The sequence below is a fragment of the Sorex araneus genome, chromosome 6 (genome assembly GCF_027595985.1).
Source record: "Sorex araneus isolate mSorAra2 chromosome 6, mSorAra2.pri, whole genome shotgun sequence".
NCBI lineage: Eukaryota > Metazoa > Chordata > Mammalia > Eulipotyphla > Soricidae > Sorex > Sorex araneus.
Window position 1 is genome coordinate 13,719,706 of NC_073307.1, and position 21,952 is coordinate 13,741,657.

General features: G+C 47.7%; 1 protein-coding gene across 1 annotated transcript in view; it reads right to left on the reverse strand.

Moving 5' to 3' along the window:
• Positions 1-21,952, reverse strand: part of QRFPR (pyroglutamylated RFamide peptide receptor) — a 39,008-nt gene that overhangs the window by 7,695 nt on the left and 9,361 nt on the right. The window contains exons 2-3 of the mRNA XM_004612728.2: positions 5,708-5,866; positions 2,973-3,034 (exon numbers count right to left, since the gene is read on the reverse strand). Coding sequence (XP_004612785.1) covers positions 2,973-3,034; positions 5,708-5,866 — 221 coding nt within the window. The remainder of the gene's footprint in view (positions 1-2,972; positions 3,035-5,707; positions 5,867-21,952) is intronic.

Here is a 21,952-nt window from a genome sequence, read left to right on the forward strand (position 1 = left end):
CAGCCGTCAGGAATGCCCATTCATCCACTTATTTAACATGAAAATTATATATCATTCTCCTGACAGAAAGGAAATCTAATTTGGTCGACCTGACTGACAGTTTTGCCAATTAGATTATATGCCTCTTCTACCAACCAAACATGGGATACATATTAAATGTATTTTGGGTCTATGATAAAACCAAATAATTTTATGTTAAAAACTGGACAGAGAGTCTCGGGCCAGGGCCAATACCGGCTCACGCTCCTCCGAGATTCGACCTGGGCGGCCATGCTTTTGCACGACCTCTTTGCTGCTGAACGACCAAGATCCAGAGCCAGCTACACTACTTCTGGTCTCAGCAAGTACTTGCAGCCATGTCTCCAGACTGTGAGCTAAGCTTTTGCCCCATGCCGGCCGAGGAGGGGAAATATCCTTTTTCCTCGGTTTTTCTTAACCTTTGTGGGAAGAAGCGGCATGGCGTCCGCCATATTATGGGACTTTTAAGCAGGTATGAACTTGGTGGCGTGGGAAGGAGGAAAAAATAAATAAATAAAAACTGGACAGAACCCCCTGGGTTCTACAGGCCAAAAATGAGCCTCCGAGAGGGGAAGTGGGCTTGGGATGGTCACAGACGGTTCCTACCAGGATGGGTGACCTGCTTAAAGGAAGGAGGGCCTTGGTGAAAGGGACTGACAACTATGGGGCTTATGTGGGTGCAGGGTATATGGGTGGAAGAGTTTCATAAACAGCTGGCTGGCGAGGCAAACACAACTGGAAGCCTAGATACTATGACCATTGAAAAGTCCATAAAGGCAACCATCAGTCAAGGGCAGCTGTGCTGCATTGATGGTGCTGATTGCAGGAGGTTCCTGCTCCTACCAACTCCAAGGAACCAGCTGAAGAGAGAGTGAGAAAGAGAAATAAAAGGCAGCAGAGACAGGGTCTTGCCCCCATCCCACAGGGTAGGGCTCTAGGCCAGAAAATGACAAGATGGAGGAAAGGAGATCTGGTTGTTAGGTCAACTTTCAGTCCTCAGGGATTGCTCCTGGCTCTGTGCTCAAGGATCACTCCTGGCGGGCCTGTAGGACCATATGGGATGATACCTAGTAGGCCACATGCAAGGCAAGCACCCTACCTGCTCTACCATCACTCCGGCCCCATGCACATGTTTTGAGGTGACTGAGATTTTGGACAGAGGTGATGGTGTCATTGGACAGGTTGCCAGGATATGTCAGGATCAGCTCTGACATGATTCTTGTGTCTGAATGTGGCAGAGGGGATGTCGTTCACTTAGAGTGACTGCGAGAGTCCTTCCCTCCATCCGTTTCAACAAGAGTGGGAGTTGTTTATATCCCACTCTGAAATGTAAACATCAGATTCCCCTTTTCCCTTCCCTCTGCTGTTGCTGAGGCCACTGGGGTTCACACATGCCTGGATGGGGTGCTGGAGGACTTGCTTATGCTACTTGCACACTTAGTTGTGACATCTGCTGTGTGTGGGAGGGAGCAGGTATCTTCTTGTTGTGTTGCTCGCACATGCTTGGTTTCAACGTGTCAAAGATGACATACTTTGTATTGCCCCCTGGGTCCTCAAGTAGCAGTATTGCTGGACTGTACTTGACATGTGGGAGGGGGGTGCTAAGATCAAACTCCTGGTCTCCTGCCCACAAGGAGGAGGCAGACCACTGAGCCACATCCCTGGGCCTCCCTCCCCATCTAATTTGTATGGGCAGCAAAGGCCAGCACAGAATTAGATTCCTTTGTCCCTAACCTGTGGAATTCAGTTCAGTGTACCAGTTCCATAAAGATGAAAGCCACTTTTGAAATTGGCCTTGTCCAAGGGTTCATCTGATATCCTGCCCAATGGACAGAGGCTGCCCAGGAGTTTCACATTATTAATTAAAAGAAGTACAGAAGGATCTCTAATTTTAGACAGACGCTTACTGGGCATGTGAGCAAGCATCCCCTTTTGTACCTTTGAATAGAACCATTTGACCAAAACTGCCTATGTAGGATGTGTAGACGCATGTCCCAATGGATAGTCAGGCTCCCTGAGAGATACATGGCGCTCCCTTCCCCGCAGGGCCAAGGCTGGCTCAAGAGAATTTTAGATAGGGTGTTTTCTCCCCAAGGTCCCAAAAGGAGATGCAATTTGATGATGACTAGGACACAGGAATGACAGGACTTGTGGAAGGAGAGGTAAACAGCACAAAGGTAAGGCACCTGCCTCACATGGGACTGGTCCTGGTCTGGTCCTCACACATTGCTGGGTACAGGGAGATCCCCCAGCATCACCAGGGTGACCTGTGTCACCCCCAGCATGGCAGGGCCTGAGCAGTACTACCTCCAGCTGGCCAAGAATCACCAGGAGGGCCTCCCTTGCAAGGCACACCCCCCACACGCATACCAAAAAAGGATTGATAAAGGATTACTAATGAGTCAACAATTAGTGACAATTTTATAGCAGTTTTTTTTTTGTATGACTTCATATAAAAATGTAGTGTGACTACCAGACTCTTGATATACACATCAGGGCAGGGGCGGGGGTAGTCACTCTCCCAAATGGTGTCCCATTTTTGGTGATTCTCCACCAACTGGGCTACATCGGCCAAAGCCCCATGGGGAAGAGAAGGTGCACACCGGGCCAGGGATCCAACTCAACATCAGCCATTTGATCTGTTTTCCCACTGGACTCAAACTGGAACAACGAGACACAGGAGGAAGCTGAAAAGTCACGTGCCACCAGCAGGAAAAGGTCAAAAGAAACCCCCATTCATTGTCCCCTAAGTGGTGAAGCCTTAACCGTCTAAGATCAAGGCAGAGCTAGACACAACAGAGACAGTCCTCCACGTGGATTATTGCATTCCACCTGAGAAAGCTCCAGAAAAAAAAAAAAAGAGAGAGAGTGGATACCCTACGATTGGGGAGCACTCTTGCAAGAAGGAAATGATTCTCATTAAGAGAGAGGGGACATCAGCTCAGCTGATCTACCTCCAGGCGCTGCACGTGCCACATGGGCGAGCCCACGATGACCGCCACCAGCCAGACCACACCTGTGAAAACGTGAGAACCATCAGAACACAGCTTAGCCCCGCCACACCCTCCTGTGCTTAAGCACTCACCATAGCCCCTCCCCCAAAGAGCCACACTCCCCTCACCCCTGCACTGAAGCAGCTTGCTGGCCCGCTCAAGCCTCCTCCCTTCCCTCACCACACCCCTCGCCGCCGCTGCCGGAACAATTGCCCTGAATTATAAGTGTTGAAAACTTTGCATGAGGGTCGCATTCCTGGAAGATCCAAAAATCCAATTAACATGGTCCAAGAGGTCCCCTCCAATCTCAGATGCTTCTCTGGACCCCTCTGACTTTAGAGACTGTGCCCTTCCCATCAGGGTCCTTTACTGAGTTCTCCACCAGCTGGCTTTGGTGTCCGTTTCCCAGAATGCACTGTGGTGCCTACGTCCCAGAATGCATGGGGTCACTCAATGTCTGCAGGAAGTCACCCCCTTTAGCAGACTGTTCCCATTATCTGAACGCATCCTCGGGGAGGTGACCCAAAGCTACATTTCCCCAGGGAAACTTTGAAGGCCACAGCCATTGAGAGAGAAGTGACCACTAATTGCTTGTCTCTAAGTGCCCTTTAGCCTGGGTTGTCCTTACTCTCCTCTCCACTTCCTGAGTACCCCCACCCCCACCACGAATATTTATTTTGTGTCCCAAAATAAGATTTCAAGGAAAACTCTCTGTGCTCAATCGGGCGTGTCTGTGCACTAGAAAAGTAACTTAAAGATGATTGATCATCCTCTATAACTTATTTTTGGAGAGTACATCACCTGAAGCATCAGCATAGGGCCCATCTGATTTTCCTTACAAAGCAAGTACTTCTTAGAAACCAGGGTGCTTTTTTTGAAATCCATTTTCTCCACGAGTTTGGGAAGAGAACTGCTTAAATGCCTGATGTGTCCTGAGCCAGGAACGAAAGAGCATCTGAACCGAATAGGTCAGAACTGAGAGCACCAGCACAGATTTTGAGAATATCTCAGAGTTTCAGCCTCTGCTAGTTTTGGCTATTTGTGATGAACCATTAAGAAAACAATGTATTGTCTTGAATTTCAAGGGACTTGGCCTCACTTAAGTCCTAATTGAGGTTTATTATAGAGCAGCTTATGAATCAATTTTGTCTGCAGAAAGTCGTTATGATTCAGTGGTTCATCCTTCTCCATCTCTTTTATCTGCTTCATCTTCTCTAATGCTTATCTTATTATGTTTTCGTATGTTCTATCATTTTGACCACCTTTAATAGAAATTCTGAAGGAATGGGGTCAACTGGCTTAGGCCACTGCCAGTTCTTAGGATTCATTGCCTGCTCTGGGGGAGGGGGGGTGTGGGGATTCCACTGGACATTTCTAATCTGAGACCTCTCTGGACAGGAAATGGGCACGTCTCAGTTGGCCGAGGCCTGAAGGCAAAGCAGTTTCAGGCAGAGGGAGGCACAGGCAGAGACAAACACAGCTGGAAAAGGGCCCAGGAGATAAATCTACCTGACTGAAATTCTTCTCCTTGCCTCTGGCATTTTTTGAAAGTGGGAACGGGAAACACTGCCTGTTCCCAACTTTGCTTTTACTCTTTATACTCTTCTGTCCCCTTTCCTAATGCCTCCTTCCTCCCTGCATCACCCAACACACACACACACACACACACACACACACACACACACACACACACACACACACTCAAATACTCCACGCTCCAAGGTTCTGATGTAGGAAGGATGTCAATTATTAAAAACCAAGAGGTCTTTGAATTCTTTGCAGGGATTGCGTGACATAAATTTGATACTCATGGAAATGAATGAAAAAAAATGCCCCTATGGATTTATCTGTTCGTCTCAGGCCATTTCAGAGGAGCTGGTCATTCCTAGCCTTCAGAGGTTGTTAGGAAATTTTACTATCCCTACAGGCTCTATGTTTAAATCAGAAATCGAGGTTTCTTCATTTCTCTCAAAGGGGATATTAGTAAAAATTGCTCTCTTGGATGATGACATTAATTGCTTCCTATTCCTCTGATTATTTAGCTCTAATACCTTCAAACCACTGAGATGCATATTCAGCTTTTTAAATGGCTCAAGTAGAGAAATCCTCCCTCCTTGCTGGGGACCTGCTGACGAGGCTCAGCTGCAGCGAGCAAGCCGGGGACTCGGAGAGCTTGAGATGAGGTTCTGAGCAGACAGATGGGTCTTTGCTAAACATCTGGTACCCAGCACCCAGAACTCCACTTTCTCCTGCAACCCTGGACCATCTGCAGCAGGGACCCCAAAACCAGAGCCACCTTGGCCCTCCTCTCCACTTCTCCCAAAGCCTTTCTCCTGACTCCTCTCAGAATCCACCTGGCTTCCCCAAACATCTCACCTTGGAGACTTCTAATCTCAGGATGAGAGTTGACTAATGAACTCTGACCCTGCCAGGAAGTCATAGATTGGCTATCTTAGGTCAGTGGAAAGTAAGTCAAGACTTCAGCTGGAAAAAAAAAATAGGAAATGGGAGTTTTCCAGGGCAGGGCAAGGCCTAAGGAGGGACTAGAGGGGGTGAAGACACTTGGAGAGGCCTAAACCCATCAAATGGTAGCGCAATACCTGCCTATAGACCGGAAGCTGTTCGTGTCATATGCAAATATGTTTGGCTTTGGAAGCAATTCTCTGTGTCTAGAGGGCAGAATGGCATTGCCTCACCAAGCATGCTGAAGGCCCTGCGCTGGGTGTACTGCCACTTCATCTTGAACGGGTGCACCAGCCCCTGATGCCTTTCCACAGCGATGCAGGTCAACGTGAGGATCTCTGTCACGACGGCCGTGCACTGGACAAAGGGCACCATCTTGCAGATGAAGGCGCCTGCAACAGGGCAACAGGCTGAGTTAGACAGCAACAAGGATGGCGGGTGGCTCTCTCTCTATCTCGGGCACTGTCTCAGCTAACGCAAACCCGGGGCCAAAGCCTCAGGATGTTAGTGCAGGATAGCCACAGAGCGAAGAAGGGAGGTGGCCAATAGTTTCACCCCTGAACTAGAGTCTGAGCTTCTCAATTTCACATCGACATGTATCATCAGAGGAGAGGGCAGGGAAGTATCTGGCCTTGAAGACAGGCCACCAAAAACAGCATGAAAGGGCCTGAGAAAAGGCAGTTGTGGTGAACGGGTCTCTTGGGGTCAAGCCACAGAATAAATTTTGTTCCTTTCTCCCGTCTGGCTTCCCTGGCCAATGAGAGAGAAGGGATAATTCTCATCAAAGGCTCTCAGAGAACTTTCACGTTCTCCTGACTCCTTGTCCAAGGCTTGACCCCTGGTGAATAGCTCAGTGACACCAGTCTGCTTCCCTCCTCCCTGCCCCCCTCCCCGGCCACCCAAATAAAGCACCAAGTAACACACCACTGCACTCAGGACTGATTTTACTTGATTAATTGCAGAGGTGCCTCACTGGTGCCCCGCCCTCCCCCGCAAAGACTTGATCTGCTCTGTAGCACTGACATCCCATTGTTCATCGATTTGCTTGAGTGGGCACCAGTAATGTCTCCATTGTGAGACATGTTGTTACTGTTTTTGGCATATTGAATACGCCACAGGTAGCTTGCCAGGCTCTGGAGTGTGGGCGGGACTCTTGGTAGCTTGCTGGGCTCTTTGAGAGGGATGGAAGAATCGAACCCAGGTCGGTGTGTGCAAGGCAAATGCCCTACCCGTTGTGCTATTGCTCCAGTCTAGGGTCCAAGAAATAAAAAACATGGTTTTTATGGTTTAATACTTTGTCAGGAGTCAAGGACCACCCAAGCAATGATCAGGGGCCCCAGGGACCACTCCTAGTGGTACTCAGACAATAGAATCAGATCGTTCAATGTTACCTCTTAGGTCTAGTGGAACTGGGACCACCAAGACTATGCCCACTGAGGGGCCCTGTGGTGCTGGAGATCAAAATCAGGACCTCACATATGCAGGGCCTGTACAAGCAAGCTCTCTCATCCCTTACTTAGTATTTGAATGTAGGGTCAGTATTTTAAATTATTTAGACTGCTTCTCTGATTTGTGTGTATTGGGAAGCCCTGGCATTCCTTTTTTGTTTTTTTTTAGTTTTTTGAGTTCGGGGGCCACACCCAGCAATGCTGAGGGCTTACTCCTGGCACTGTGCTCAGGGATCACACCTGACAGAGATCGGGGATTATGTTGGATGCCAGGGATCAAACCCAGGTCAGCTGAGTGCAAGGCAGTCACCTTACCTACTAAACTATCTCTATGACGCCTGGTTGACATTTGTTTGAATACGCCCTCCACATTGCCACCCTATTAATTATTCTGAACCATTCACTCAAGGAATATTAGAAATTGTAGGGACTCTACGGTCATGTAGCCCAGTCTTCCTTCAAAAGAGGGAAACTTGTTGCAGCGTGGCTGTGGCATATGCCCAGGATCCTCCTGGCTGTCGCATCCCCCCTCAGGCCTGCTTCTGGCTCTCCCTCCAGCCCTAATGCTCCTGCCTCGGAAAATCCCTTCCCGTCCTTGGCTGAAGTTTCTGCTCTCCACCGCCACTTTCCCCCTTCTCTCCTTCTCCACCTCTCTCCTCTGGCTTTCTCCATAACCTTTTCATCTTCCAACTCCGACGCGATTTACTCATTTGTTTCTCTTCCTGTTGATGGAGACTTTCCCCACCCCAGTTAGGAAGTAGGCCCTCCAAGAGCAAGAAAGTGTACCTGTTTTTTGTTTTTTGTTTTTTAATTTTTATTTTTTACTTCAAAAAAATTGTTAGTGAATCACCGTGAGGTACAGAGACTTACAAACTTTTGTGCTTGCGTTTCAGTCACACAATGGTCGAGTGCCCATCCCTCCACCAGTGCCCATTTTCCACTACCAATGGTCCCAGCATCCCTCCCACCACCCCCACTCAGCCCTCCCCCCACCCCACCCCATCCCACCTCTGTGGCAGGACATTCCCTTTTGCTCTCTCTCTCTCTCCTTTTGGGTGTTATAGTTTGCAGTAGAGATATTAAGTGGCCATCATGTTCAGTCTATAGTCTACTTTCAGCATCCCGAACAGGCCCTCCTAGCACCCTTTACTTGCTGGTTCGGAAGTGTGCCTATTTTCAGTCTGGGCCATTGCCAGCAGCATTAGGGCAGTTCCTGGAGGTTGAACTGAAGAGCATGTGTAAGATGGAGGACCTTAATCTCGGAAGGTACCTCCTTTCTGGAGCACTCTGGTGTGGATCTCTTGGGAAAAAGTGTTCCTCCATAATTTTACTCACTTCTAAATACGTTGCTGAAGCTTTCAGGAGAGCTTTCCAAAAGGCACCGTCTGCCTAGTTGAGAAAGCTTTTGTTTCACTCTTACGTCTTTGTCCTGCTCTGTGGTCCAGAAACGAGCAGCCACATTTAGGCTGTGGGATGGCCACGGCAGAAGCTGACGAAGGGGACCGTTCTCTCTGCCCACCCCCATCTGAAAGCCTTCTGTGGCTGAAGTGGAAACTTACTCTTCAAACGTTTGGCTTCGATTGGATTTGAAGTCCACCTGAAATAAATTAGGTCCATTTAAAAGAAACTTCCTGGTAGCCAAGATTCCTTTGAATCTTGTGAACTACGGTTGAAAACGCATGCAGGTGTTATTCTAGGCACGCTGCTTCTTCCACGCCCTAGAAGCTCCAAACGGCAAACCAGGTACCAACTGATTGCACTTCACTTTGTCCTCCATTCCAGCTCCCCAGGTCACAATCTACTCCGAGTCAAAGTTCTGCCTTATCCCCACCAAGCAATTTTAGATGTGAAGTGAAGGGACGAATGCTCAATATTAATATATTTCAGGGTTCGGAGACTGATTATACTGCCCATGAATTAGCTAACCTCAAATCCTGTTTTTGGATATGCATCCTGCACAAATATGCAAACATATCATTCATCTGAATATTTTTCCTGCTTTTTCAATGCATTTAATCAAAATGTCTTTGTTCTTTCAATCAAATTGTTTAGGGAAAAAATTGGACAGAAGCCAGATGTGGTTCAATAGTAAAGTGTCTGCTTTGCATGCATAAAAACTGCATTTGATCCCTGGCACTGAAAAAAAAATCTTTTAAAAAGAAATAAAAATGAAAAGTTCGACCAGCCCGTTTAAGGAACCCCAAGAGAAATTTATTGTGGAATGGACCGGGATCCATTACCAACACAGTTTAGGTCCAACTAACCAAGCACTGCAGAAGTAGCTGCAATTTTCTCTCTGTGGTGTTATCTTCCCAGACATATTCATTCATCCACCCTCTCAGCCTGGGAGACTGTCTACTGATTCCCTGATGTCCATGCGGATCCATTCTGACTCATCCGATCAATTAGACCTTCACCTGACACGTCCATGTCATCATTTGTTGCGAGGGATTCGAGTGGTCAAGGACCCTGAGGTGAGAAGGGCCGGTACAGGCTGTGCTATGTCCCCCCTCATCAGACAGGCTGATGGCGAGAATTGAGGTAAATTCAGTCCATTTGTGGCCGAGAGGCTCTCAGTGGCTAAAGGACACCCAGCTCTCTAACCTGATTTTGCAGAATAAAGACCCTGCAGCACAAATGAGTTAAGTGATTTGTGTCCACACAGCCGTTTATTGACAGAAAGCGGGTGGGAGCCGGGCTTCTCGGGCTCAGCTCTTCCTTCCGCCACCCCCCACTTAGCTCGGGGTGTCCACACTGCAGGCCCTTGCTGGGCTCCGCACACACAAATCACCTCTTTAAGAAACCACTTGAGAATTCTGCACCCAACAGCAGTTCCTGAGTTCATCTGGCCCATTTTATGAATCCCGACAAGTATTTTTCCCCAGGTCATCATTTCTGAAGTTTCCCCAACGTTCTAACAAATTATCAACCGGATTTCCTGGATCCCATCTCAAAGATTCCTCAGTGTCGCAGTCTTGGCTTGACAGGGGCTGCAGCTCCAAGTTCTTTGAAAACTAGAGAGAAGCTTCTCGGCCCTTCCCTTACTCTTGGATCTGGGACCTCTCGCTTTTGGTGAAGCAAGTTTGCTTTGCCCTGTCTCATTCAGGGATCCTTTGTGGGGTTTAAACAACATTGAAGAATTTCATAGGCATTGAAGAAAATGCCCTGATTGACAGGAGCGATAGCACAGCAGGTAGGGTGTTTGCCTTGCACATGGCTGATTCGATTCCTCTGTCTCTCTCAGAGAGCCCGGCAAATTACCGAGCGTATCCCACCCACACGGCAGAGCCTGGCAAACTACCCGTGGCATACTCAATATGCCCATAACAGTAACAACAAAAATGGAGATGTTACTGGTCCCACTCGAGCAAATCGATGAACAACGGAATGACAGTGCTACAGTGCAACACTGCAATTTTAATTTAATTGCAGATTATCTTAGACACCCCTGGCTATGGCACTGATTTCTTGGTTTGTCCCATTCTCTGCTTCCTCAGGGGATGAAGCAATATTCAGCGGGCCTGTCCGCGATGGCTATGGCTCCTGTGAAGCTCCCCCAGCATATACCTGCATTTGTATCAGCAACATCTCTCTGCAGGCACTTCACTCTGCTACACGGTGAATTCAGTGAGAAATGCTACTGGGAAAGAGAGAGGAGCAGGCAGGCAGCTTATCCAGCTCATGAGAGGGGGAGGAAGGAGGAAGGGAGGCTTGAGGACACATAATCGCAACTCACCAGACTGCACGTAATTAATTCCTTCCGTGACCTCTGAGCCACCCTGGTGATTGCTGTGCTGTTCCGTCCCTCCAGGGACTCTCCATCCTTCCCAGGAAACTCGAGCCTTTAACCTCCTTCCCCTACATTCCCTCTGTTAAGCTCCTTATCAGGCAACTGTTTTATATAACAAACCAACTTATTTGACATTATTTCCCCCTCGTTGCACCATTTAACGGAAAGGCACATTTCCTAAAACGAACACTTCTGTGTATACTTTGTTAGCCCGAGAATACCAACAGCTAGATCCTACCACTATGGTTTGCCTCTGCAGCCAGTTCCATTTGTCACCTCTGTGAGTCTTGCCTAAGAAGTGACAATATTTTTTATTTTCTGTTTCGGAAGTTAAGGGTTGGGTCTTTGCACTGCTACCCGGAAATGTTCAGGGCTTGATCCTGGCTCTGTGTTCAAGGATCAATCCTGGTGGGGCTTGGAGGGACAGTATGTGGTGTGGGGGATTGAACTGGGGTCAGCTGCCTGCAAGGAAGGTGCCTTGCTCATTGCACTATCTCTCTGGCCCCCATAGTAATAATTGTCCTTTGTCTACTGGACTAGGAGAAAATTCTCTGGTTTAGTATTTATTGCCTTCCACTTAGCCATTTACATAGTTATACATTAACATGGTTATATAACTCTATCAGGTCGCAGCACCTGGTAGAGTTGGGGGAGACACTTCGAGATCATCTCCTGGGGATGCACAGCAGTCTGGAATTCTGGCTGTCTGTCAGGGTGGGAGTGATGGGCTCAGTGTACATGGGAGGATATTCAGCCCTGAGATCTGGGAAGGTGCCTGCCATCAGGACATTCCAGGTCCAAGGCAGGGACTTCCCAGGTCAGGGCTGGAGGTTTGTCCTCTCTCTGCTCACAGCACCTCCAGGTCTTTGTTTGGAGTCTAATGCTGATCCTTGGGATTAACAGGTGAGATAAGATGAGGCTGAAGCATGGTTCCCTAGGTTGTTTGCATGGAATCTTTGTGAATTTTGTTCTTTGCATGAAAACATAAAGATTTCTGCTGCATATGCCATCTGTTCGGTTCCTCACTCTCCATTTATCCTGGACCTGGTGACCCCCAGATGTCCTGGTCACCTGACTGAAAGCAAGGAACAGACAAAAATAATTTACATTCCTTACCAGAAAATTAGCCTAGTTCTCCCTCTTGGAGAACCTGGCAACATACCGAGAGTTTCCTGCCTGCACGGGAGAGCCTGGAAAGCTCCCCATAGAGTATTCATATGCCAAATACAGTAACAATAATGGGTTTTATTCCCCTGACCCGGAAGAGCCTCTAATGCGGCAACGGTGGGAAGGACAAGTAAAGAGAGGCTGCTAAAATCTCAGGGCTAGGATGAATGGAGACATTGGGGATGTTACTGGGCCCGCTCAAGCAAATTGTGATCAACGGGATGACAATGATACAGTGATATAACTTTATCATCCAGCATGTGAACTCACTGCTGTGGACATAAATGGAGTCCATTCTCCTACATTCTTATGCCCCTGACACAATGTTTTTCCCAATCCCTCCCATGCACCCCATATACCCATACACAGTGTGAGTCTCAATGATTAGAATAAAATTATTGGTTTCATTTTCTCTGAGAATGATGCTTGGGAATTGAAAATAGTTTGGCCAAAATTTGTTCTCCTCCTTGCATAATAGTGATTTTATAAAAGAACCAAGTGGAAAGGACAGTATGAAAGAAACAGATCATTCATATGTAAAAAGATGACAAATGTTCCTTAATTAATATAGAAAATGGTAAAAATGAGCTATGATTGCCTGGAGTGTCTAATGATATAACCACTCTGTGAAGTATTTGTTCCAAGGCTGGGGAAAAAAAACAACTCAGATAAACACTTGCAATTTTGAAAGAAAAGACCCATGTACATAAGCTGTGCCTGAAATTATGGTCAAACCTAATACTAAAAGCAACCTGACCTATAATCACACTAATTTCTTATACACCAATAAACAAAAACAAAAAAGCCACAGTGACATATCTCAACTTTTTCATAACAGGAAGCATCTCATTTTGTCCATCATGCTCCTCAAGCAGCTATAAAGGACCGAGCTCGCCACCTTCTGACCTTATTCCTGTCACCTAGAGATTGGGGACCTAATTCAGTATAGGGAGGGGATGCAAACCTTTGCTCTCTGCACTGTGGCTAAGAGTAGCAGAGGGCCACTGTGATGTGGACAAGAGTGACACACGGGCTCTGTGTCTTGTTCTTACCAAGATTAATGCAGTTCCCATCCTTACCTCCACCCTCAGACCTGTATTCCTCGCATGCTGCATCCCTGTCTGTCCTCTGTGCGTCTCAGAGTGCTGTTCCACTGCACTCCCGCGGCCCACACAGCTCTGCTTCTCTGCCAGGATGCCCTCTGGGCCCAGGGGACTGCAGAGGGCTCTGCCCTGCGTCTGCCCCATGCCATCCTGAGGAAGCCAGGTGGAGGGACCTGGAATGGCCTTTGGAGATGTAGGGACAACACGGTGGTGGCCTCACACACAGGCCCTGGGCCGAGGTGCTCCAGAAACTCAGTACACTCTGAATCAGCACCAATTGGTGCCATTGATTATGACCCCAATTTGGTAAAAAGAAAAAAAACTGGGTTAAAACTGATGGAGAAAGAACAAAATAGAAATCTGTGTTAAAGCAATAGTGGAGGTAATAACTAGAATCGTCTATTGCTTCTCATACTTGATAATACCGGTGGGGCAGAGTTGACAAATCACTGGCCAGTTCTCCAAGTGAAAGAAGAACACTTTTTCTGTGTTTATTCATTTCCCTGGTTTAATTACTCCTGCCACAGCCAATTCCAGTTTCCAGCCACCAACCATGGGTGTGGTCTTGGAAAGAGATGATGACAGTGGACATCTCGTGGGCAGCTCCATCCAGCCCCAAATGTCACTGGATGCCCTGTGAGTCTTCAAACTCATGAAACAGCAGCTGGAGTTTGCTTTCTGACTTTCTTTTCCTTCTCTTTACTTCTCTGTTCCTTCTGTGGGTCCGAATCATTTCTGCCTTGACAGTGGCCAGAACATGGTGCATTAACAACAATTTGCTATGACAGTTAATATTAGGCGTCAGCTCAACTGGCACAAAATCAATCCACCCCCCCCCCCCCCCCGCGAATGTCAGTGGACATTCGGATGCAGCAAACAAACAAGATACCTGGTACAAATGTTACGTGAGGGTGTCTCTGACACGGTGTTTCTTGGAGGGATTAGTATTTGCATTGGGGAACAGAGGAAAGCAGCTGTCCCCTCCCTTCTCTCTCCCAGTGTGGGGGAGCTGCTTCCAATCTGTTGAGGGTCCAAATAGAACAAAAATGTAGTGGGAGGTTAAATGTATTCGCTATCTGTTGGTGTGAGCTCAGTAATTGCTCTTCAGCCCACGAGGTTCCGGGGTCTCTAGGCTGCAGACTCATACTGGAATCTATTTTGTCTTGGGTTCAAGGGCTTCTTCAGCCACCACCATCTGTTCACCCAGTCTGCAGGGCGACACTCTGAAACTCACCAGCCTCCGTGGTCACGTGAATCTAGAATCTCCATTAATTCAAGTATGTGATATCTCCCCCAGTAGATTTCACTGCATACATCTGGCACGTGAGATGCTATCTCTGTGCTCCCCTGCATGCTTGCCTCTCTCTCTGCTGGAGCGATAGCACAGCGGGTAGGGTGTTTGCCTTGCATGCAGCCGACCCGGGTTCGATTCCTCCATCCCTCTTGGAGAGCCCAGCAAGCTACTGAGAGTATCCCGCCCGCACAGCAGAGCCTGGCAAATTACCCGTGGCTTATTCGATATGCCAAAAAAACAGTTACAACAAGTCTCACAATGGAGACATTATTGGTGCCCGCTCAAACAAACTGATAAACAACGGGATGACAGTGCTACAGTGCTACAGTGCTAGACCTAATATTCGTGAATATTTATTTAGTCCTGTTCCCAAAGTTCTTGATATTGGGTGGGTGGGAGTTGTGAAAAAGCCTATGGGAACATCCCCAAAGATGCCAAGAGGTCCACCTCCCATGCAAATTTGGTCTTGTCCAAAATATCCGCACTTTAAGGGAAGAGAGATAGCACAGTGGGCAAGGCTTTCCATGTAGTGGATCCAAGTTTAATATTTGGCATTCCATATGGTCCCTTGAGTAGCACCAGGAGTGATTCCTGAGTGCAGAGACAGGAGTAAGGCCTGAACATTGTCAGGTGTTCCTAAAAACCCCAAATCAGGGGTTGGAGTGATAGCACAATGGGTAGGACATTTGCCTCTCACACAGCTGACCTGAGTTTGATTCCCAGCATCCCATAAGGTTCCCCGAGCACTGCCAGAAGTGAGTCCTGAGTGCAGAGCCAGGAGTAACCCCTGAGCATCACCGGGTATGACCCAAAAAGCAAAAAAAAAAAACAAAACAAAACAAAAAAACCAACCTCAAATCAAAAATAACATAACATCTACACTTAGAAAGTGCCCATAGCATTGGCACATTTGCCATACAGAGTTAATGCATTAAAAACTACAATCAGGACTAGGAAAATGGCCCAGGAGACCTGAGTGTTCATTGCAGGCAGAGGCCCGGGTGCCCTGAGCACCACTGGGAACAGCCCCCAAACGCAGGTGTGGTTCCATAACAACAAAACCATTTTTAATTGCTCCAGTGACTGTTTGGTGACTGCATAGCCAGCAGGGAGCCCATGCCTGGCTGGTCAGGCTGGGAACTGCACATGAACCAGGGGAGATAGGTTGGGACTCAAACCCTGCATGAGAGCCCCACGCACATGGACAGCTGGGCATGGGCTCTGGGGACAGGACACCACGGCGGGAGCATCCAGCACATTCCCAGCATCCCCAGGGAGGTTGAGAATAGACCCAATGTCCTCTATAGTGTCTACCTCAGACCTGTCCAAAGACACCTGGGTCCCAGCTGTGCCCACTAGGGACGATGCTGCAAGTTCCAAAGGCTGCTCAGGAACATCTGTGAACATGGGCCCGTGCAAGGTGTGTGCGCCACAGTTAATGCAGACCCTCCCAGCAGCACCCCCAGGTGGGGGCATGTTGGCATCTCCACCTGCCCAGCACCGAGGACTACATCAGCTTCCCCTAACTCCTCTAGCCCAGAGCTCCCCAGAGCAGGCGGCACTGCACCTGGGGGGGGGGGGAGAGTAAATCCCGAGTGGGACATAGGTGGGCGCCTCAGCTGAAAGGGCCACCTTCTGTTGGTTGGCTTGAAGAAGGCAGATTTCCAGAGGAGCACTGACAAGCTTTCTCTGAAAAGGGAGTGGCAGGACAAATAAGTTTGGGGATCTCTGGATATCCTGTAGACAGTGGAGCCTCCCAACCCATCCAGAATTGGTGCCGTAGAACCGTAAAAACCAGCCCCCCGCCCTGGGGCCAGAGCGATAGCACAGCGGGTAGGGTGTTTGCCTTGCACGTGGCCGACCTGGGTTCGATCTCCGGCATCCCAAATTGTCCCCTAAGCACTGCCAGGAGTAATTCCTGCGTGCAAAACCAGGAGTAACCCCTGAGCATTGCTGGGTGTGACCCAAAAAGCAAAAAAAAAAGGAAAAAAAAAAACCAGCCCCCAAACCATCGGTTTCTCGGGACTGTTGGGGGAGGGGTGGCTGTGTTCAGAGGAAGGCTGAATCCACAGTGATGATTTCAGAGCTTCCGTGCAGTGCCTTTGAACTTGCCTGCCAGCTGACAGCAACGCTCCTCGTCCTGCCTCTCTGTTCACGCCTGGGCACGGCTGAGGAGCACCCAGCTACCTCTCATCTCCACGTCATGTCCATTTCCCAGGCGGAGGGTTTTTTTCCTGAACTTGATTTCTCACCCCGCCAACCCATCCCCCAATCTCGCGGTGGTGATGTTTTCCCAAAATATCCCCGGGTGCTCCTGCGTGGCGGATGCACTTAACACATCCCCAAATGTGCTTCATCTGAACCTGCGCACTTAACACAGACCCAAAACAAAAGCATCCAGAAAATTGCTCACACATCATTATGGTTTTTTTTTTGTGCTTTTTTTTACCTAGTATCAGCTCCGCTTTCTCGGCAGTAATAAAAAGAGAGCTGGGGTGTGAGAAAGTCCGCTACCGGGAACCTTTCTCCCCGCTTTGATACCACTTAGGCCTTTGGCTATGATGGAAGCAGGTTTGCCTTTCGTGCAGTCTCATCTGCCACCATCTCCGGTAGCATCTCAAGCTGGACAGCCACCAGTCGTGGGTGAGTGGACACCGTGCGAATGTGGCGAAGAACCCTAGCTGCAGACTCCTGAGTTCTCAAGGCATCTGCTCCACTGATTTTGGTTTTTTTTTTTTTTTTTGCTTTTTGGGTCACACCCAGCGATGCTCAGGGGTTACTCCTGGCTTTGCACTCAGGAATTACTCCTGGCGGTGCTTGGGGGACCATATGGGATGCCGGGGATCGAATCCAGGTCAGCCACGTGCAAGGCGAACACCCTACCCACTGTGCTATCGCTCCTGCCCCTGCTCCACTGATTTTGGCCTGACTTAACTCCTCTCTCAGCACTGATTGAAATAAGAGGCACAGTCAGACACCTACCCTTTAATCCCATACATACACACAAACACGCACATATGTGTTGACTGCACCATTTTCTTACCATGTGTGCAACTCCAAGCTTCACTAGGCAATTGCTCTTTGGTATTTCTTATAGAAATACAAAATCCTTATAGATTTTATTTTATACGGCTAATCCAAATTCACCAAATGGCCCCATGGATTACTACCAGATGGCCACACCCAGCCTGGCATCCCTTGGTCCAGCAAGACCTTGGCTCTAGGACAAAGTTCCAACTTTGATATCTTGGTGCCTGAAGGATCTTCGGATCTCCGGCTTCTTTTTCTCTTCAGCTACATGGCTCACCACTTCCTCTCTGCGTGCTGAACTCAAGGCATACAGAAGGACCTGGATTTTTCAGGAAACTGAGTTCTCTCCTAGTCTATAGGCAGAGAATAGTGCATAGTGTGCCACTATGTGCTGTTCCCCTCGTGTCTTGAGTTTGACATCGTCGGTAAGCATTTACCAGGCATTTCCTGACTTCGAACTGAATGAGTAAATGCATGAATAAATGAGCAGAGAACAAAAGCTCTGTCAAAATAGATTCATATTATGTACACTGACAAATAACATCGCCTGGGCTTCCTTGTAAAAAGCCAGGCGTGGCTCCAGAGAGGAAGAAAAGCATTTAATAACCTAGAGGCCGATTAAGGAAACTGTAATTTCTGAAAACTGGAGTAGACGGTTTCATAAAAGCTTATTTAAGGCCATGTTCACCCACTTAATTTGGGGCGGCTGAAACTTGTTCATCAACAAATCAAGCAGACAAGTAAAGTTGATTGTGAAGAAAACTCTGAACCCTCGTCGGGGCAATGACAACTTGGAGAAATAAGCTCTGCTGGCATAGTTCCTGGTTGCTGTAGTATTGGCTTGTGTAGACTAACAGACTATCGGAGAGAACTACTGAGCCAGTCTATTTGCTCCTAAAAAGTGCTCAGCGGTACTTCCTCACTGCTGGCCAAAAGAATCAACCACGCCTTTGTCCGAAGGATAAGTAGGACACGGCAGCGGTGTGTGAGAGGCCGGAGGGCTGTCAAAGTTTCTTGTGTTTGGAGAGCACAGGAGGGGTTGTGTTTAGATACAGATTCTGGGAGCAGAGCAATAGTACAGAGATTTAAGAGCTTTCCTTGCATCCTGCTGTCGCAGTTCAATTCCCAGCACTGTGTGGTCCCCTGAGCACTTTAGGTGCAGCCAACACCCCACCCTTGCCCCCATCCCAAGAAAGATTCTGACTCAGGAGGACTGAGGCAGAGTTCTGTGCCCCTCCCCAGCCTCCCCCATACTAGGTTCCCTTTCCTGCTCCACATGAAAGAGGAATCAGCGTTGTTGGTTCCAAATTAGCAATACTCCTAGTTCCTACAGAAGCAGCTCTCCTTATAGACCACTTTAGATCAGGAACCACAAAAACTTGATGGTGATGCCCTACCAGCTAGTGCCTGGAAGCAAAATGGGTGGAAGTAAATGTCTCAACATAACCCCAAAACCAGGCAGAAGGAAAGAAATGATAAAACTCAGAGCAGAAATTAACGACATGGAAACCCCAAAAAACAATCCGAAAGATCAATGAAACCAAGAGCTGGCTTTCAACATAACTCCAACAGTTTAGTAGGTGGTAACTGTGACTCATAGATCCCTCACGTGGTATTTCTTTTTCTTGTGAAAGATTTCTAAAGATTGTGCTGGGGGACATTGCTGAGATTGAATGCAGGGTCCCATCCATAAGATACACATGCTACCCCCTAAGCTCCTCCTCCCCTCTCGAAGAGCCTGGCAAGCTACCAAGAGTATCCCGCCCGCACGGCAGAGCCTGGCAAGCTACCCATGGCGTATCCGATATGTCAAAGACAGTAACAAGAAATCTCACAATGGAGATGTTACTGGTGCCCCGCTCGAGCAAATCAATGAACAACAGGATGACAGTGCTACAGTGCTCCCGACGCCAGAATCTGGGCCCGTCCTTGGGTAAAGAATCATCTTGCCCTTTCTCCTGTCACCAGCTCATCTATCCAGAGAGTTTAAGTCAGGGTGTTCTGGCAGTAATAGAAAAATGTAGGTGTTTGTTTTCCAGTTCTCTCCCTTTAAAAAAATAGCTTAAAAAATATATTCCCTTTCTTGAAGACGGAGACTTGTACACATGCCAGTTGGCTTTGCCTACAGAGAAAGTATTTTGTGGGTCTAATCACTACCAGAAAGTTTTAAAGGAAGTTGACAGGGTTCAAAAGGCAAATTTAATTTAGAAAACCAAGTTTCTTAAGATATCGAATAGGAATTTCGTTATCATCATGGTTACCGAGTTATCTTTGCAAACAGATCGCAGGAAGCTGTCCTTGCCAACCTGAGGAGGTCAGCGATTTAAGACCCATTTTGCTCTGCAGCTTCCGGGGGTGTCCTGCAGAGGGTGCTAACGCTTCCCTAGTTTTAGATGCCCTGGACCCCACTGGGGGCGGAGCCCAGGTCAGTCTCCCGGCCGGACCCTTGCCGCCTTCGACCCTTTGGCTGCCAGGATATTGGACCGAAAGACTAAGTCAACCGGATTCCTTGTCTATGGGCTGTGGATAAATCTCGAGCGGATAGAAGGGGAGAAGGACATGCAGCAAAGCATGAATGAGAAGGAAAGGTGAACTTCTCTGAAGATGCAGTCTTGGGGAGGAGGTGTCGACGAACTGGGGACAGGGCAAAGGACCCCCAGACTCAGGGTGCAGGAGTCAATTTCATGTAAATTGCTATGGAAAAGGCCCTGGATTTTTTCCCCCTCGTGTTTAGTTTTCTCCTGAATTCCAAACAAGTATCTGAGGGTCTCTGGGCCCAGTTGTGTTGGCGTTTTTCAGCATCCAGTTCTGTTGGTGCACGGATGGGGCAGAAGTGGGAGAGTGGGCAGGATGCACCGCAGAAGGAGAGACTTAGCCCAGCACCGCCACGGTGGTTACAGTCCCAGCACTGAAGCCCATTCTGATCACAGCTTATCCAGTTCTCCACTGCTCTCTGAGAAAGTGCTCTCTGCCACCTTCCCTCGCCCTTTGCAGTGTGACTCTGGTACTGCTTCCAAGCACAGGAACCTATTTCCCCACTCACTGAATCGGGGCTGACGATGGGACTTTGATATTTTCTCTTTTTTTCTTGTTCCTGATAAATGAACGGTTTCACAATACATTGCTCTTGGTGCAGATAGCTACAGAGACTTTAGGCTCAAATGCAAGAATTTACAACTATGCAACACAGACCAATAAGCCGTATAAAGTAATCTGGAAAATACGATTCTTGTAATGATGAATGATAACTGAAAATGAAACTAGAACCGGTACAGTTGTTTTGTATAGATGTATATTATACATATTTGCCATATTACATAGCAATTGTAACTTTTGTTTAATTATTGTTGTTTTGGGGGCCAAACATAGTGATGCTCAGGGGTTCCTCCTGGCTCTCCATTCAGGAATTACCTCTGGTGATGCCTGGAGGACCATATTGGATGCCAGTGATTGCACCCTGGTCAGCCACATGAAAGGCAAACTCCCTACCCACTAAACTGTCGCTCCCAGCCCCTAGAGCTCTTACTTTCACAAGTCTTATCACGCTTATAGAGCACAAATCTATTCTACATAAAAGCATCTCAAATTTTCAGTAGAGATTTTCAATAGAAACAGAGTAGAGTCAAGCAGCTATGATCCACTTTCACTAATTCCTTTAATTCTAGAATGGACCACTCCCCCTGCTGCAAGGCAAAAAAAAAATGTTCTGTTCCCAAGCTTGTAGATGAAAAATTATCTACATGCAAAGATAAATGACAGCATTTTCCCAGCATCAAACACTGTGTTCCCCAACCTACATCATGGGCAGACTAAATGGACCTTAATGCCACAAGAAAACGTTGTTTTTTTTAAAAAAAAAGTTTAGATACATAATTAAAAGGGGATTCTCCATTTTAAAGATTACATAATTTGTAGGGAGATATGTGGGAATTCTTTATTCCCAGGGAAGTCATAAGAAAGACGTAGGTATCAATAAGAAATGTCATAAGAAAGACATAGGTGTTGAAAGTGCAGAACGCCTGATTTGCGTCTTGGTTTGTAGTTGCTGTTGCGGGATTGACCATGGGGGGGCAGTAGCATCCATTACTTTATCATTCCTCAGCTCCGTCTCCTGCAGAGGCAGAGGCAAAAGTAACTGTTAATCTGCAAGACAGTCACGAATAAATGGTGCCATGGGATTGCAACCCACGACGGTCTGACTCTAAAATACACGGTCATTGCCATTGCATTAGTTGATCTTTTCTGTTTCTCCCAGTTTATGGGGATACTTTCCTTTCCTTTCCTTTTTTTTTTTTTTTTTTTTTTTTTTTTTTTTTTTTTAAACATAGGAGCCACGGGCTGGAGCAATAGCAAAGTGCTAGGGCATTCGCCTTTTACTCGACCGACCTGTGTTCCATTCCTCCGCCCCTCTCAGAGAGCCCGGCAAGCTACCGAGAGTATCTTGCCCACACGGCAGAGCCTGGCAAGCTACCCGTGGCGTATTGGATATGCCAAAAATAGTAACAATAAGTCTCTCAATGAGAGATGTTACTAGTGCCCGCTCAAGCAAATGGAAGAGCAACGGGGTGACATTGACAGTGATAGGAGCCACACCTCACTGTCCTGGGGTTGGGGTAGGGAGAAGGACACTCCCAGGGGCGTTTGGC